Source organism: Mustela erminea, chromosome 5, assembly GCF_009829155.1.
Source record: "Mustela erminea isolate mMusErm1 chromosome 5, mMusErm1.Pri, whole genome shotgun sequence".
NCBI classification, from domain to species: Eukaryota; Metazoa; Chordata; class Mammalia; order Carnivora; family Mustelidae; genus Mustela; species Mustela erminea.
The window spans coordinates 87,468,793-87,488,859 of NC_045618.1; the positions used below are offsets into that span (position 1 = coordinate 87,468,793).

At 33.5% G+C, this 20,067-nt stretch overlaps 1 protein-coding gene across 4 annotated transcripts in view; it reads left to right on the forward strand.

The window, feature by feature from the left end:
* The window catches only part of MIPOL1 (mirror-image polydactyly 1), a 318,781-nt gene that overhangs the window by 144,414 nt on the left and 154,300 nt on the right, over nt 1-20,067 (forward strand). For all 4 annotated transcript variants that reach the window (XM_032344073.1, XM_032344071.1, XM_032344072.1 and 1 more), the window contains one exon: nt 11,988-12,095. In XM_032344073.1, the coding sequence (XP_032199964.1) occupies nt 11,988-12,095 (108 nt within the window). The remainder of the gene's footprint in view (nt 1-11,987; nt 12,096-20,067) is intronic.

Here is a 20,067-nt window from a genome sequence, read left to right on the forward strand (position 1 = left end):
GGTTTACAAACCAAAATTACAGTAATACTGATTTTTGTACTTGTCCATATGTTTACCTCTACTAGAGAACTTATGATTTCATATGGCCTTTTATTTACTGTCTAGTGTCCTTTCATTTTATCTTGAAGGACTCCTTTTAGCATTTCTTGTTAGGGCAGATTAATGTTAATTAACTTCCTTGGTTTTTGTTTATCTGAGAATGTCTTAGATTGTCCTCATTTTTTGTTTTTTAAAGATTTTATTTATTTATTTTAAATAGAGAGAGATCACAAATAGAGAGGTAGGCAGAGGGGGAGGGATAAGCAGGCCCCCTGCTGAGCAGAGAGCCTGATGGAGGACTAGATCCCAGGACCCTGAGATCATGACCAGAGCCGAAGGCAGAGGCTTAACCTACTGAGCCACCCAGGCACCCCTATTGTCCTTATTTTTGACAGACATTTTTGCCAGATATGGAATTCTTACTTGACAGGGTATTGGACTTTCCCCCCCACCCATTTACCAGTTTAAATATATCATTCCACTGCTTTCTGTCTGGCCTGCAAGAATACCTACTGGTAATCTTATTAAACATCTCTTGTACACAAAGAGTTCTTTTTTTTTTTTTTTTTGATGCTTCTAAGATTGTTTTTTACTCTCAGTGGCTTGATTATAATGAATCTTAGTATGGGTCTCTCTAGAGTTCTCCTGTTTGGAGTTTGTTGAATTTCCTGTAATTTTTAACATCCTGTATTTTCTCAAATTTGGGAGATTTTCAGCCATTATTTTTTCAAATGAACCCTCTGACACCTTTCTCTCCTTCCACTTTCTTTGAATCCTATAATATACTAGTCCACTTGATAGGACCATAAATCCCTTAGGCTTTATTATTTTTTCTTTTTGCTCCTCAGACAATAATTTCAAATTAACTTTGTTTAGGTTCACTGGTTCTTTATTCCGTCTGTTTGAGTATGCAGTTGAACACTTTTAGTGCATTTTTCTATTCAGATAATGTGTTTTTCAGCTCCATAATGTCTGTTTTGTTTTGTGTTGTTTGTTGTTGTTTTTAGTAATTGTTTTAATTTGTTGGTATCCTCATTCTGCTCATATATTGCTGTACTGATACTGTTTTCTTTTCATGTTCTCCTCTGTGTCATTGAGCATACTTAAGACAGTTGTTTAAAGTCTTTGCCCAATAAGTTTAAGGCCTGTGTTTCTTTAGGGTTGGTTTCTAAGGATTTATTTTGTTCCTTCAAGTAGGCCATGATTCCTTGTTTCTTTGAATGCCTTCTGATTTTTTTGTTGTTGAAAATTGATCATTTGAATAAATATGCATATCTCCCAGTCTTTGTGGACTGGCTCTATGCTAATCAGATGAGGTGACGTCTCAAGTTTTCTTGGGCCTTTTCTGGAGAGGCCTCTTCTCTGGGCCTATATATGCTTTTTTTTTTTTTTTTTTTTTTTTAAAAAAAACAACAACAATTTTTCCCTGTACTTGGTTGCTTTAAACATCCTTAATTTCCTTGAGTCTCACACTTGCTTCTTTGTAGGGCCTTAGATATCTATAGCTGTATTCTGCTAATAATTTCTTGATTCCACACGTCTAAGGCTCTGCAGTTCTCCTGTAGTTCTCATTAGCCATGGTGTCTACTACTGTTTTCAGCAACCTTCAACTTAATAGCCAAGCTATGCCTTGTTCCCATCAGCACTCCACATCAGACAAGGCAGAAAATTCCTTGGACAGCCTGTAGATAAGCCAGAATGTTGGGGAAAAGTCCCTCTTTTTTGTCTCATCCAAGGAAGGAGCTAGGAATTGGGCAGTCTCCTCTCGACTAACATCACTGTGATGTGCCAGAGAAACAGTCCAGGAGAGGCAAGTAAAAATGCCACAAAGTCTTCTATAGTTTGAGAGTGTCTTTTTCTTGGTTGGTCATTAACTGCTGATCCTTAACTGGCTTTTGGAACTCCCACATTTAGTTTTGGATTCCATTGGAGAATTCAGGCCTGGAGCTTCTTAATCCACCGTCTTGCAGAAGTCACTCTCATTGTGGTTTTTATTTGCATTTCCCTAATAGCTAATGATGTCTTGTCTTGTCTTATATTATTAGCCATTTGTATATGTTCTTTAGAAAAATGTTTGTATTCTAATCCTTTGACCATTATTTAGTTATGTGTTTATTCTTTGTGTTATTGAGTTATATATTATACATGTAAGCTTTTTATCACATACAGCATTTGTAAAATTTTTCACTTTATGATATATGAGACAAAAAGTTTTTTATTGTGATGAAGTCCATTTTATATTTCTTTATTTAATGTCACTTGAGGGCTTAGAAGGTTATGGTTAACCCAGTGTCAACTAAGATTTACTCCTAAGTTTTTTATCTTAAGATAAATTTTTACTCTCAAGGTGTTTTCTCCAAGATTTTTATAGTTTTGGCTTTTACATTCAGTTCTGTGATCAATGTTAATTTTTCTGTATGTCTTAAGAAGTTGTCTAACTTCATTCTTTTGCTTGTGGCACTTGATTGATTTTAGACCAGGACATCAGGTCAGTCTGCTGAGGAGAGGCAAGTCAGCAAATAGTGGTGCAATAGGTGGATATCAGTATGGAACAAAAAGGACTCTTCATGCTGTAATCAAAAATAAAGTCAAGGTAGATTGTAGAGCTAAACAAGAAAGCTAAAACTTGAGAGATACAGTTAGAAACTTTAGAAAAATGTCTTTATTACATTGGGATAGCCAGACATTTTTTAAAAGATGGAAATAGCTCTAAACATAATGAAAAAATGTGATAATTCTGCCTTTAATAAAATTAAAAATTAATACTCTTCAAAGGCCAACGTTTAAGAAAATGAAAAGGTAAGCCATACCTGGGAGAAAATATTTATAATTCATATATCTGACAAAGGACTTATATTAAATTTTAAATAATTCCCACAAATAGATAATAAGAAGATAAACAACCCCCCCCCAAAAAAATGGGCAGAAGACCAGAGGAGAAACTTCACAAATATCCAATAAACACATGAAAATATTATAATTTGTGAATAGGAAAATATAAATTTAAATGTGATACTCTATCTCATATACTATGGCATCTGAAATTTAAAAATTGACAACAAATACTGGTGAGGATGTCAGCAACCAAATTCTAAACCATTGCTAATCTGAGTATAAGATGGTACAACCTGTTTTGAAAATTGCTCGGCAGTCTCTTATACAGTGGAACAATATCCACTCTGTAACATAGCAATTCCATTTCTAGATGTTTACCCAAGGAAAATGAAAAAAATGTACATTGTAAGACTTTTAGAGGAATGTTTATAGGAGCTCATTCAAAATATCCAAATACTGAAAACAACTCAAGTACCATTTCGTTAACAGAAAAGTAGATTATAGTATATTCATAAATGGAATACTGTTTTGCAAGAAAAGAATGAACTATTGAGGCATACAAACATATATGAATTAACAATATATAGTTGATTGAAATAAGTCAAACAAAAGGTTACAGACTTAAAAGTTACATTGTTTTTTATGAAGTTAAAGAATAGGTGAAATGATCCATGGTATTTCAAAACAAAACAATGGTAGTTTATGGCTCTCAATGTAGATTAGCTGAAATTTGTCTAGATTTATAAATCTGTCTAAAAATAAATGAAGTATTCCCTTGAAATCTGTGCATTTTGCTCTATATAAATTTCATCTAAAATAAAACCCTGTCCTTTTTCCTCTGGTTTTTTGGCCCTGTTTAACTATCTAGCATCTTGGTCTCTTACTACTATTCTTTCCTTATTATGACCCTACTTGCATTACCATACTGCTGCTGTATCCCAGACTTTTAAAGATGTTGACTTTATGCTTCTTAATTGGGAGGTAGTTGAAAGGCATATTGTTAAATAGTCATTGCTTACATTTATAATTTCTCATCTTAGGAAACACAAATAATGCTACTTTTCTTATCTCTATATTTTAGAAATTAGTTATTTTAAATTCTATATACTTTTTTTGATTTTTTCAGATATTTTTATGCTGCATTTATGCTTGTAGGTATATGATTGCCTAAATACTGTTTAGCGCATATGCCTTTAATTTTGAAAGGAAATTAATATGTAAAAATTAGAATTCTTTCAATGAAATTCACATTATTTATTTAATAAACATGCATTAGATAGCTTCAATGAACAAGGTGTTAGGTTTGCCCCAGGATCATAAGTGGATGTGAGGGACAGTGCCAATCAGATGGAGAATTTAGCATATCCAAATTAGACCAAAGTGTGCAGTTGGTGAGGAATGAGAAAATATTAAATGAATCTGGGCCATGAAATTCTGCTGTTATTTTCCAAACTTGGTTTTAATTCTGGAAGTAATGGAAGACCCAATAAAGGATACCAAAATGTTAGGTAGGAGTTAGTGTGATTAATCAGAGATGTATTCTAGAAATAGCTCTCTGAAATATTTATTAGCTCTGAGATGCAACCTGAAAACACATGTACTCATTAGGTATGAATGAATTGTGTTAAAAGATAATAATTCTAGGGGTGCCTGGGTGGCTCAGTGGGTTAAGCCTCTGCCTTCTGCTCGGGTCATGATCTCAGGGTCCTGGGATCGAGCCCCGCATCAGGCTCTCTGCTCAGCAGGGAGAATGCTTCCCTCTCTCTCTCTGCCTGCCTCTCTGCCTGCTTGTGATCTCTCTCTCTCTCTTTCTCTGCCAAATAAATAAATAAAATTTTTTTTAAAAAGATAATAATTCTACATACTGGCTAGTCCATATTCCATTCTGATCTATATTGAATATTTTCTTATGTCAGATCTATGTACTACTTTAAAAATTATCTGTATCTCTAATTGTTCAACGTTCAATTTTAAAATGTCATCATCTTTAACTTTTTCTGTAGTCCTTTTGCTATGGGACATATGTGTGCATGTTACACATTTTTGTGAGAAACTACACTGCATGAATTATACTGCATGACATTGAATCCTTATTAGTTGCATGACTTTGAAGAAGTTATTTTTACTCTCTGCTTCTACTTCCTTTTGTTCTATTATTATGATATCTAACTCAGAGGGTCCACATGAAGTTTTGCTGATTAACACATATGAAGTGTTTAGGACAGGGCCTGGCACATACTAATTTTCACTAAGAGTTGAGTGACTATCATTAATATTATGTGTATTAATCTTTATTGTGATATAGAGATGCAAACCATGATTTCTTCAAATGAATAGCTTTTTATGAATATAACTCATGTAATAAACAATATTACAAAAATTATATTTTAGCAATAACTGGGTGGCTCAGTCATTGGGCATCTGCCTTCAGCTTAGGTCATGATCCCAGGGTCCTGGAATTGAGCCCCATACCAGGCTCCATGCTCAGCTGGAAGCCTGCTTCTCCCTCTCTCACTCCCTATTTGTGTTCCTTCTCTCACTGTGTCTCTGTCAAATAAATAAATAAAACCTTTTTAAAAAATTATATTTTAATAACAGCATACTAAATAAATACCTACATGCATGTTGATACCTTTGAAAATAATTGTCATTTTACTAATCTTTTTACTTTGTGACTTAAAATGTTTCTTTAATCTTTTTTCAAATAATTCAGTAGTTCAAAATGAGTATGAGGGCACCTGGGTGTCTCAGTGGGTTAAGTATCTGACCATTGATTTTAGCTCAGGTCTCCATCTGAAGGTAGTGAATTCAAGCCCTGTGTTGAGCTCCACGCTTGGTGTGGAGCTTGCTTTAAAAAAAGAGAGTATGAATTAGTGTATTTGTTTTTAAATCCCTAGTTATTTACTTTCTTATGGTGTTTTTGAAATATGTATATGTAATTAAGGTTCTTATATGTATAAATCTGTAGCAACATGTCATTTCCTGGCATGTTGCCTGGTGGGTGCTGGTATATTGTCTAGTGGGTATTCAATGAATATTTGCTGAATAACTATGTTTTCTATATGTTTTGCATGTGTGTGCATTTGTGTATATATGTACACATCTTCTACAGTACATGTGGTTTTAGAGACTCATTCACATAATTATTGTTTTTCTTTTTTAATCGTTGGTATTTTAAAACCTCTGAATATTGTATAAATATTCATTTAAACCAAGTTACTGATACTTTTCCAGAGCTTTGAAGAAACAAGTTACTCTTTGAATTTGAAAACTCTTTATTCCAAGTTATTGCAGTGTGAGAAATGCATTCTAGTTATTGTTTTTAAAGCTAAAATGAAGTGATTTTGAAAGATTCTTCTAAATGAAGAAGAATAAAAACTTATTTATATAATCCTAAGTGCTTCTAAACATCTGCAGTTCAAAGTACATAATTCACATTGACACCAAAGTGTAGTTTCTGTTTTGACTGGAAGAGCCTGGTATTATTTTTTGTCTGCAAAGGAAAGAATTGCGTAGCATCCAGGGGGGAAGACATTTGATTGTGTGCAATCAAAATGATCTGTGACTGAAAGCAGATTGCACAGGAGAAATGGCAGCTGTTAAAAACTTACACAATATTAAAGAACTTTTTGTTAAAAACTTAAGGCATGGTAATCTTTCAGAAAGTACACATAAAGTAAAAACAATCATAGCAATGTATTGTCTGCTTCTTCAAAATTTACAATAGCAAGTAAGAGGAAATTTCTGTTGAAAACAGATCTTATATTAAATACGGGCCAAATTCAGTTTATAAAAATTTGCTATCAATTTTTATGTTTTGTATGTTTAGTTCACTTGCATTGTAGAATTAGTTTTGGTTGTAGAGAAAAATGTAATGCTTTTCTTATTAGTGAACTTAGTAACCATAGATCTCCGAGCCCTTGACATATTTGAACTCTGCTACAACTGTCCAGCTTTTTTATTTCTATCCCCCACTCATTTATTCCTTCTCAAGTTGTTTCGAAGGAACTTTACCAGACATAATATCCTTTTTGTCTCTAAATTTTATTGTGTCTTTCTAAAAGATATCAACTGTTGCTTAAAATATAACTTCATTATCACATAAATATTAACAAAGAATATTGTGAAATATCCAATTAGTTTTCAAATTCCAGTGATCTCATAAATACTGTAACTTTCCTCTTTATTTTGAATCTGTATTTAATAGGAACTACACACTGCAGATGATTGAATTGATTCTTAACACTATTTTTAATTTATATATTCCCCTTCTATCTCTTTTTTCCCTTAAATTTTAAAATTTTATTTATTTATTTTTTAAAGTAGGCTCCTCGCCCAGCATGGAGCCCAGCATAGGGCTTGAACTCGCAATCCTGAGATAAAGACCTATATGCTTAACTGACTGAGCCACACTGACACCCCCTTGGAATTTATTTTTTAAACAAAACAAGTCATTTTTCTTGTAGAGTTACTGTGTTTATTCATTGCATCTCCTTAGTGTCATTTAATATGTTCCTCTCTATTCTATACGTATGGCAATTTGATCTATAGCTTGATCAGATTTAGATTAATTTTTATTACCAAGACTGCAGGAGGTTTTGAGTTTTATCTGGGAATACATGTTGGTTTGTGAAAGAACTATGTTACTAGCAGTTTCAGTGTTATATTAATGATCTCATTATAGGAATGATTTCAGAATTGTAGTATTCTAACATTCCCTTTTTTTTATTAGCTTGAATACTTGTGTAGTGATATTCTTACCTATTGTTTGTTTACCTAGTGGTAATGTTTATATAAGAAATAGAAGATAAATTCTTGACTTACTAGTATTCCCCAACAGTGATATAATTAGCTTTTTAAAATTTTTATTGTCATTATGATCTCTAATTAAACATATAATTTGTGTTACAATGTATTTCAGTTACTATCCTTATAGGATCATATTCTCTTCTCTTTAGCTGGTGGGGGACTTTTTAGGTTGTCTCCTGAGTCCTTTCTGAGTCTCTTTGATAGTTCCTTTGTACTGATTTTTTTTAAAGACTTTATTTATTTGACAGAGATCACAAGTAGGCAGAGAGGCAGGCAGAGAGAGAGGAGGAAGCAGGCTCCCCGCTGAGCAGAGAGCACGATGCAGGGCTGGATCCCAGGGCCCTGGGATCATGACCTGAGCCCAAGGCAGAGGCTTTAACCCACTGAGCTACCCAGGCACTCTGTACTGATTTTTAAATACAAAACTTCTGCTAAGAACACGTATTCTTGGATCATATTGTACATTTCTTGTCCCAGAGCTGGAGTCAGCCATATATCCAGTCCTATATCTTTAGTAAGAAATGGTACTCGATGGGGCGCCTGAGTGGCTCAGTGGGTTAAAGCCTCTGCCTCCAGCTCAGGTCATGATCCCAGGGTCCTGGGATTGAGCCCCACATTGGACTCTCCGCTCCACGGGGAGCTTGCTTTCTCCTCTCTCTCTCTGCCTGCCTCTCTGCCTACTTGTGGTATCTGTCAAATAAATAAATAAAATCTTTAAAAAAAAATGGTACTCAGACCCACATGATATTGTGCTGGGAGTGCTCATTGCTACTGGTTACCTGTTATTTCTACCCTTTTCAATGGGCAAAACTAGGAAATACATAAACACACATTTTTTAAAGATAAAATTCTTTGTATCCTTGTACTGACGCTTCCAGTTCAAATTCTGAACTAAAAGGTGTTTTATCTTTCATCTTTATCTTTGGTCTCATATGATAAGAATTCTAGTTCTCAAGGACTCTGTTACAGTATACTGATAGCATTTACTTAAGTTCAATTTGAGTGTTAAAAAAAATTTTTTAAGGGGTACCTGGGTGACTCAGTTGCTTAAGCATCTGACTCTTGATTTTGGCTTAGGTCATGATCTCAGGGTCCTGGGATCAAGCCACATCTGGCTCTCTGCACGCCAGGGAGGGGAGTCTGCTTGTCTCCCTGTCCTATCATCCCTCCCCCCACTCAAGCATGCTTTCTCTCCCTCTCCCTCTCTGTAAAATAAAATAAATAAATCTTTTAAAAAATAAAAATTAAAAAATTTTAAAATATAAAAAATGTCAGAAACCTCCTAGGTCTCAATTTATTCACTAGAACTTTTAAGGATATTAATATTTGGCAGAATATGACCAAGGAAAATATTGTGTTACTTTTAATTATGTTACTTCAAAATGAAACTCTAAAACCATAGCACAAATTATATATATATATATATATATATATTTTTTTTTTTTAAGATTTTATTTATTTGGGGCGCCTGGGTGGCTCAGCGGGTTAAAGCCTCTGCCTTCGGCTCAGGTCATGATCTCAGGGTCCTGGGATCGAGTCCTGCATCGGGCTCTCTGCTCAGCGGGGAGCCTGCTTCCTCCTCTCTCTCTGCCTGCCTCTCTGCCTACTTGTGATCTCTGTCTGTCAAATAAATAAAAAGAAAACATTTTTTTTTTTTAAAAGACTTTATTTATTTATTTGTCAGAGAGAGATACAGTGAGAGAGGGAACACAAGCAGGGGGAGTGAGAGAGGGAGAAGCAGGCTCCCTGCTGAACAGGCAGCCCAATGTGGAGCTCGATCCCCGGACCCTGGGATCATGACCTGAGCCAAAGGCAGACACTTAATGCCTGAGCCACCCAAGTGCCCCCAAATTATATATTTCTTGATTTAAGGACATACATTTTCTCTAGCATTTGTCTTGTTTCTTTTCATTCATAAAAGTAGGTAGGATCACTAAACACTTGAATGTGTAACCCTTTAGGACACTTGCTAGTTTGAGTGGTACCTGGACCTTAATTTTCTATCCCTCTTGTACTTCATGGCCTTGAAAACTGAGCTCAAGTATCCAATGTGGGCAAATGTCCTCGGTTCAAAAATAGCTTTATTGTCCATACTTCTCTGTTTGGCTATAGTATTTCACATTTTGTGTATATGTAGGTAGGAAAAAAGTTTCTATCCTTGGGTTGTTTGTCTTTTACTTAGGAACATAAAAAATAGATGGTCAGATGACTTGTAACCATGATTTCTCACTTTCTCCAGATAGACTCTTGATGTTTCTGCATTTTCTCCTGTATTCTTCCTGTTTCTCCTCTTTCAGCTTATAAAATCATGTTCCCCAAATAAGCCCAACTCAGATGTCATCTGCTCCATGAAACATTCTTTTATTCCATAGCCAAATTACTTACCCTACCTTTGTAACATCATAGGTCATGTTTAGTCATTCCATTTAGGTACTTAATATGTAATAATTTCATATTAAAATTAATGAAAATGTAGAGGATAATTCTAGCAAAGAATACTTCTACTAGATTGTGATGCTCACTGCTATGTCTTAATTCATTTTCATGCCTCATAACTTGTGTCTTCACAAAACACATTTGTATTTTGGCTGCATTTGACCAAATATTTGAATTGTTATAGGCTTAAAAGGGAGCTATAGAGTTTAACTTGTAAAAAATAATGTGTCCCTTCCAAATAAGGGCCAGATGATGTCATGTGATAAAGGTTTCACTCAAATAATTTTTTAAAATGTGGTAAGTGAATTTAGTTGTCACACAGCACATGTTGGAATAGATACGGCAACCCAGCCTGAAATGGTCTACCACCATATCAGTTAATACTTTATTGTATTTACAGAACTTAATTTCAATAAAACTTTATCTGCTAAATTAAATTAATATTTTAAAGTCTTCATTTTGTGATTATTTTACTTCATTTATGAATGTATTTTGGTTTTATAATTACATGTGCAGGCATGTATACTCTGTGTTAGAGTTCTAAAACATCATTGTGTAAGTCAGTATCACCAGTTTGGTAAACTTTTTCTATTAAATGGATTTATATCTTACTCAAGCAAGAGAAATACTGATATAGACTAAAGAATATTATACAGGTCAGAGGCAAAAGAAATCAATGTCAGATGCCAATTCGGATTATGACTGTATCCGGAATGTGACATAATAATGATTTTTAATTCATTAGGACAACTAGCCATTTTTCAAATCATCTAAAATTTTATCTAGGTCTTGAATCAGTATGTGTATTTACTTATTGGCTGTTACTTAAATATGCTAATTTTTAGTTTAGTTTAGTTTTGTTTTTTAATAATCTCTGCATCCAATTTGGGGCTCAAACTCATGATCCCAAAATCAAGAGTTACATACTCCATCGAACTGAGCTGGCCAGGCAGTCCTTAAATATTCTAATTTAAAAATAGATGACTTGAGGAGTGATTGTTAACTTTTTCCTGAAAGATGGGTTTAGTACTGTATTCCTAGCTAATCCCCCAAATATCTTCATGTAGGTCTGACTTACAACACATCACTTTATGTGCTGTACAATTATTGTATAAAATGTTTGTTGTATTTTTATGAAGATCTTGTATTCAAATGGCATGGCATTTTAGTTATTTTTTCAACATAGTTGCCCATTTATGCTTTTATTTAAAATTTTTAAAATTATATTTTCATGTGTTCCCAGTAAGTCAAAATGTCATTTCATGTTTCTTATCACTTGTTTTAGTTAAAAACAAGGTTTAGTCAAAATAGAAATTAAAAACACTTATTTCCTTAGTTGTTTCCAAACCTTGTAACATTATATAGTCATTACTTTTTTCCGTACACAATTATGCTTTTGGATGTTTCTAAAAATCTGAAAAATCTCTTACTGTATATATTAGGATAATTGTTATTTTTAAAAACTTCATAAAAATTCATCACGGAATACCATAATGTGGTTTACGTGGAACCCAATTGCTTTTTAGAAGCATGGTTTATTCAGCCAAGATATACAATAAAAACCATTTGATTAGTGAAGAAAATATTTTTCAATGTAGGGTGACCTTAATTTTATGAAAAAATAAGAATTTTTCTAATCTTATGGTAGTATTTAGATTAATAAAAGACAAATGGAATTGCAGCTGAATTACCAGACTACCATAAACCTATGTTCATAATCATCATTACTTTTAACTTACTATTCTTGTTGCAAAAGATACCTTGTCTTTTAGAGAATGCAGTGGTATTATTTACATTAATTCATGTGGCTTGTTTGAAAAAAAAATGCTATAACTCCTTTACTTAATGGGATTCTTCCCCTGTGGCAGTGCAAACGGCTAGAGCAGGAGCTTCATCATCTGAAAGAGCAGAACCAGACTTCAGCAAACAACATGAGACATCTGACTGCTGAAAACAATCAGGAACGTGCTCTGAAGGTAAATCTCCATTCCTTCTTACAGGCAAATTAAGGTTGTAAGCCCTTGGTGCCAGCTTTCTGGGCTGCATATATCAGTTGTGTACATTTCAGCAGAAGTGAGCTGTGGTGTTTGCCAACAACCCCTTCTTTAAACACAGATACAGCACCCTTCTGTTATGGTATTATTTTATTTCGTGTATGTGTACATGAAAACAACATATTTTCTGAATTTTGAGTGGTGCTATATTAATACTTTGGATATGTGTTCATTCTGTTGCTGATTTTATGATGTCCCATACTCTTTTGTAGTTAGTAAAAAGTGGCCACACTAAAAGGGAAGAAAATTAAACCATGAGCCTTTTCTTCACATCAATATTTATTACACTAATCTTGTGATATTATTCACCCACAAACTGACAATCCCTGAAGGGTATGTGAATATGTTTGGGAATTGAAATAGTTCTTAAAATGTTACTTATTACAAGAAAAGTAAGAAAATATAGTCTGGTAGAACTTGAAACAAGTGAAGTGTATGTTTCATGACAAGAGATTCTGTTTCATTTTAACAGAAATCCAATAATCACAAAAAAGAACATCACTTTGATTCTACTAATTACGTATTTTTTCTTATGGTACTTATGACTTTCTATTCTCCTTCTTTGTCTCTGTCCCAGTTCCTAGCATAGCACCTGTGGCATAGTAGTGGTTCCTGCCCTCAAGGTGCTTACTTTCTCAATAACTGATTAAAAATAAAAACAAAGCCATATCCACAAGAAACAGAAAAGATTCATCCCTGTTGTGATTGTGCAGTAAGAAATAATGTGCCATCAAGAATATTGTATTGTACTTTGTTGCCTTAAATCCGTTTTTGCTACAAATTACAGGAGACTATTATGGCATAAGCAGTGTAACTCACTAAACCAGAATTACCCACCAAAATTGAGAATAATGGTGACATTTTGGAGTGGAAAATATTTTTCATCTATCCAAAAAGTGTGAAGTTTGGTTGAAATCAGATTTTTCTACAAATGTGTTTAGCTTCATTTTTAAATTCTCAGTGAATAGTTAGGAAGGTATAGTAACTTTGTTACCATTGTTCAATGTGCTTTCTCTTCTTTTCTCTCAGATTTACAGACTAGAACAATAAATTGGAAGGAAAGGAAATGAAGGTTCTTGATCACTTTTTAATTACTATAAGGAATTTACCATGATATGATTAAAATCTAGTATAATTTTTTTCAAAGGTATACTTGCAGATCAAAAGTAACTTTATTTTAAAGGCAGCTTCCACTAATAGTGCCAATTTATTATCAGCATCAGGGGACAGATTTCATGTGCTGTATGTAACATGGCTATTTCCATATAAAAACAGACCTAGAATTAAAATTCTAGTTTGTTAACTACATGATAATACCACACTCCTTATTCTCACTTTCTTTTTTGTGTATTTGTGTTAAATTGAATTAAATGGCACCTGCTATTTATGGAGAGAAAGAAATGCACATTTCTATGAGGTCATTAAAATTAGAAGGTTAGATGTAGACCAAAAAACCAGGAAGTTCAAAACCAAACAAAACAAAATCCCTGTAAAATAGGAATCTCTATAAACTATAGACTATATAAGACAATATATAAGAAAAGCTAAATTTTTACTCCTGACAAATATACTGTCTTAAAATCTTTTCTAGTATCTCACCTTTTTCTGCAAAAGGGTCAGATTTTCCTGTTGTCTTTATCCATTCACTAGCCAACTTAAGCTTTTTGTAGAGTAAGGATGGGAGAAAGAATTTTTAAAAACTCATCAATTTAATCCGTTTTAAAGCTCTAGTATTCATTTTGGCTCTTTAAAAATGTCTGTCTTGTATAACACTGGCTTTGAATCATTTTTTAGTTATTTAACGCTATACTTTCTCATGAGAAACCTCAAATTTATTATATATTTATATCTGCTTTATTCTCAATCATTTTTTTAAAATTATTCTTACCTTCCAGAGATAATGTTCTTTATTTGGTGCTTCTGTTATTGCACACTGATATTTTCAAGTTGCCTTATAATTTCTGAATAATAAGTGTATTACCAAGCTATCTGATGAATCTCTTCGTCTCCTTTCTCAGCAGTATGCCTGTCTTTTACAGTCCACTTATCTTTTTTTTGTTAACTCATTCAATATTTAGTTAGTATCTAAATAAGCTTTATGAAGAAATTTTAAAAAGAGTCACTGTCTCTAGGAGCTTTCAGTCAGTCAATAATATTTCTAGTATTTTATTATGAATAATACTGTTATTGATATCAGTAAAAGGTAAATTTGACTAGGGTAAGAGCTGAAAAATTAATGCTTTATTTAATTGTATAATGCTGAAATTCATAAAGGAAACATTTCATAAAAGAAATGTTTGGGAAAAATCCAAGCTAATGATCATATATTATATAGAACTTTCCAATTGATTATGACAAATACCTGATTATCATACAAGGAAATACTTTTTAATATTATAGTGCGGTTCAAATAATAAATCTTAAATTATTCTAGTCACCTGGAAACTCTAAATTATTTTTATGGCTGAGCATAAATTTGGATTTTTGGTGATCATGTAAACATTATTTTTGAAGTAGCATGGAATTATACTAGCTAAATTTGCTATCATGGCATTTTCCCCTATTTTTATAATGTTTGCAGTTTTCTCTACAAAGTAAAACACAATGGTACATATGGGATGAAGGACTAAATTTATACTGATACTAGTCTATACCTTGAGAGTTACTTTAAGAAAAAAAAAAAGAGCTTATTGTCTCATTTAAAATAAATTTTACTGGGGCGCCTGGGTGGCTCAGTGAGTTAAAAGCCTCTACCTTCGGCTCGGGTCATGATCTCAGGGTCCTGGGATCGAGTCCTGCATCGGGCTCTCTGCTCAGCGGAGAGCCTGCTTCCTCCTCTCTCTCTGCCTGCCTCTCTGCCTACTTGTGATCTCTGTCTGTCAAATAATTAAATAAAATCTTAAAAACAAACAAATAAATAAATTTTACTTATTTAGGTTAAAAAATTGGTTTCTTGAAGCACACAGTTTTGGACATTTACTGTTTTTAAATAAATTTACATTAATCATAAATATACAGACATCAGACTTAATAAGAAATTTCACATATACTGCCTTTTTTCCTTTTTCGTATTATTTATTTATCTTCTTTATCATACATTTTTAACTTCCTACATTTGGGCTTCTCTACTGTAATTCCATTGAAAGCCATTCATTCTTAGATTTTAAGTGACCTCTGATGATTAAACTTGTGAAACTTCTTATCTTTCCTACTCAGTATCTCTGTCAATGTAACTAGAACACACTTCCATTTTGTTGGCCCTGCTCTTTTGAAAACTTTCCTATAGTTCTTTATTGCTATATACTCATCATTTTTTTCTTTGACTGTTGTGCTTTAGATGGTGCCTCCTTTTTACCTATTCCCAAGTTATGTGATTAGGCCATTATTATTCTTTAAAAAACAACAACAACAACAAAACTAGAGCAGTTGAAGATTCAGAGCAGAATTGAGCAGAGTGCAGAGTTCCCACAGACCTCCTGCCTTCACACGTGAATATGCCCCCAGCACCCAACTCCAGAGTGGTATATTTGTTTTCAGTTCACAAATCTGTATCAGTATAACCCACAGTCCATAGTTCACATTAAGGTTCACTCTTAGTCTGTACATTCTTTTACACATTCTGACAAATGTACACGACATTTATCTACTATTATAGTATCATACACAGCCATTTCACTCTAAAAATCCTCTGTGCTCTACCTATTTATTTCCTCTCCTCCTAATACCTGCCAGCCATTAATCTTTTTACCATTTCCATAGTTTTGCCTTTTCCAGAATGTCATGCAGTGTCATGGAATTATACAGTATGTATTCATTTATACAGTATGTATTCATTTAAACTTTTACCATACATTTTGATGGTTTTGTAGCTCATCTGTTTTAATGTTTGGTATTCCATTTTCTGGGTGTACACAGTTTATTTATCTGCTCTCCTACTGAAGAATATCTTGGTTGCTTCCAGATTTGGGGAGATATGAATAAAGTTGCTATGAACATCCAGTTGCAGAATTTTTTGGACATAGCTTTTCAGCTCATTTACATAAGTACCAAGGACTGCAGTTGCTTGATTGTATGATAAGAATATATTTAGTTTTGTAAGAAATTACGAAACTGTCTTCCAAAGTAGCGGTATCATTTTTCATTCCTTCCAGTAATGAGTGAGTTTTTGTTGTTGCACTTTCTCATTAGCTTGTGGAGTTTCTTTTATTGTAGACTTGTTTGTTCCAATTTCATCCACTCCTACAATATCACCTATTATTTATATCCTAATGACTACCTCTTCTGCCCTTCCACTTAGATATCTTAATGTTTCCTTAACCTCAATGAGTTTGAAAACAAATCCCTAATTTGACTCCCTAAGCCTTTTCTCCCTGGAAAGAAGTAAGGACCTGAGACTACTAACACTATTGACTTTATAACTTAACATTTATTCCCAATCATATTCTCCTTTGTTTGTCTTTATTATAGAAGCAGAAGAAGTTAAACACTTTTTTAGCCTTTCTTTTTGCCAGTGTAGCATTAGAGGAATTCTGCAGCAGGGGAGAGAGATGTTAGAGTGTCCCTGGAAAAGTTTTTGTTTTCCTCACATAGGATGGGTGTAGCAGGCACCATTCCTTTTCTTCTTATTACCTTGAACACTTCCTTGCTGCTGGGAAGTGCAGTAGCCATTTTATAACCATGAAGAAATTGCCAAGGGAAGCTGGCCATTAACATCAGTTGAGCCCCTTAGCCAATGAGCCGCTTGGAGAACATTAAGCACCCATGCCCTGATTTCTTTTTCTGGTGATAGACATACCCTATATTTTAAATTGCTCTTAATAGTTTTCCAGTATTTACTTCCAAACTGATCAGTTAATATCCATTAATCAATGATAATAGATTAATAATTAATTAATAATCACATGTAGACCAATACAGTTGACATAATTTTCTTATTCTTTTTACGCTGTGAGCCACCATAAATCAGTGGAACTTCCAGTATTTTCAATTCTGAAATAATGATTCCTCTTCTATTTTCCCTATTTTTATTATCTTACCTTTCCCCTATGTCGGGTTCATGATCTAGATGATAGTAGTACAGACATAGCTCATTTTATTGTGCTTTTACTTTATTGCACTTAACATAGAATACATTTTCTACAAAGTGAAGGTTAGTGGCAACCCTATGCCAGGCAAGGCTATCAGAGCCATTTTTTCAACAGCATTTGCTCATTGTGTCTCTGAGTCACATTTTGGTAACTGTTGTGCAATATTTCACTTTTTCATTAGTGTTATATTTGTTCGGTGATCTGTGATCAGTGATTACAACTCACTGAAAGCTCAGATAATGGTTATCATTTTTTAACAATAAAGTATTTTTTAATTAAGGTATGTATGTACATTTCGTCTTTTTAGACGTAATGCTATTGCACACTTAATAGACTATAATATAGTTAAACATAACTTTTATATGCACTGGGAGATAAAAAAAAAAATTCACTTGAGTTGCTCTATTGCAATATTCGCTTTATTGCAGAGGTCTAGAACCAAACACGTAATGTTTCTGAAGTCTATCTGTTCCCTCCTAGACTCTCTGTCCTCAGTTTCTTACCTCTTTAACCAGTTGTCACTTTCATTTGCTATCATTCTAAAACAAAAGTGACACTTTGCTACTCAGAAACTTTCACTGTCTTGCATTTTCAACAGTATGAGAAAATAGAGATATCCTGAATGATCCTTCTGATTAAAAAAAAATGAAAAAGGATGGCTAAAATTTACAATTTAAGTATATTTTACAACAACATTATAAAGAAGGCAGAAGATAAGGAATTTACAAAGGCCTAAAACAAAGTAGAAATGGGGGTGAGGTGGGGGGAGGGGAACATGAGAAGTAAGTGATTACCTGAAGTTTTTTTTTCACCCTGAGAGCATTTGTCAAACCTTGGTGAATTTTCCATTTTAATGGTTTCAAGGGCAAGACAAAGAGAGATAGAGCCTGGAGCCTGTTTAAGCCAGAGAGTGTAATAAGATAGCCTTTCTTGAAGCTGGTATCTTAATGGCCACACCATTAGTGTTCAGGTGAACAAGAGTCAAGCCATTCCTACAAAATAAGGTAACAAAGGACTTTGACTTTCTTGACTGTGAAGGGAGTGAAATCGCTGAGAATTCATCTGTCTTCCTTGGCCAGCTTTCAGGTAGGCAGGTTTAGAACCACACAGGTTACCTGAATTCTTGATATATGTGTAGTTCTAAAAGCTGAGGATTTAATTAAAGTAGTCCTATCCTAGAGGGGCCCACAGACAACAAACCAAAGCAAATTACCTTCCATTTACCCTTTAATATTTCTTATAGATAAAATTTCAAAGACCCAGAGCTATCAAAAAACACATAGAAGGACTTCTAGTGAAAGTTAGTGAAAACATAGGCAGCAGAACCATATACTTTAACCACAAATAGTTCAGGTTTTTTAATTATTCGTCACAGAATATAACACAAGTATTTAAGTAATATCTTTAAAAATAGATCCTTGAAAATAGCAGCAAGGAAAATGACCAAAAATGATCAAGTGAATTTAGGAAAACTAATGAGATTGAATTTGCAGAAATTAATAAAATAATTAAAATCAAACAGCAGATAGATTTAACAGCAGATTACATTCAATGTAAGAAACTATTAGTGAACTGGAAGATGGATCCGAACCAACTATGGAAATGGAAGCCAGAAAGATGAAGAAATGAGACTTATAAAATAGATGTTAAAAGGACACAAATGATAGAGTGAAAAGATCTAAAATAAATTGTTTAGAATTCTAGAGTAGATGATATCAGGAACAGGGAAAAAACAATATACAGAGAAATCATGACTGAGCTTCTTCCAGAATTGTCAAATGACGAAAGCCTTAGATCTAGGGATACCGGATGAATTCCAACTATGACAAATTAGGAGAAACTGCAGAACATTGAAGTTAAAGCTCTTAAGAACAATCATTAGAAAAGACATATTTAACAAAGGAATGGCATTTAGACTCACTGACTTCTTAATAATAATAATAGAATAATTTCTTAAATACCCTGAAAGCAACAATAGGAATAATTTGTTAAATATGCAGAGAGAAATTAATTGTCAAGAGCAAGATTGAAATAATGGTCAGATAAATTAAAAAAAAAAAACTTCAGTTACTTTCTGTTATGTGCAGAGTATAATCCAAACCTCCTAATAAAAGACTTAAGAATTTAAGACTCCACCCTATAATTTTAGCCTGTTTTTTTACTTCTGTTTTCTTTGTTTTACTTTCTTTTTTACTTTACTTTTTGGTTTTTTAACTATTTCTCTCTTTATAGTCTTAATACACCCTAACCATCTTTCCACTACTTCCTAAAGTGTCAGGTTCTTTAATTTCCTCTAGTCTTTACTTCTTTTATGACTTTTATTTAATTCTGTCTCTAGTATCAGTTGACTGCTTATGTGCCATCTCTAAATCAAAAACTTCAGGGTGCCTGGGTGGCTCAGTCTGTTAAGTGTCTGCCTTTCAGCTCAGGTCAGGATTCCAGGGTCCTGGGATCAAGCTCCTTGCTCAGCAGGTGAGTCTGCTTCTCCCTCTCTCTCCCTCCCCGATCATGCTCTCTCTCTCACTCTCACTCTGTCTCTCAAAAATAAATAAATAAATAGATAGATAAATCAAAAACTTCTTGAGCATAGGGATTACAGCCTTTTCAGGTTGCTTTTCTCTTGGAATTTAGCACATTGTTGAATTCATTACATTAATAAGTTTTTGAAATTAGAAATTAGTTTTAATGTATCATAGTTGAAGTCCACATATTTATTAAGTATAAAATAAGTTCAAGACATAGAGAATATGAAATTATTCCTGAATAATACCTTCATAGTCACTAACTGGGCCCAATTAAAACTCTCT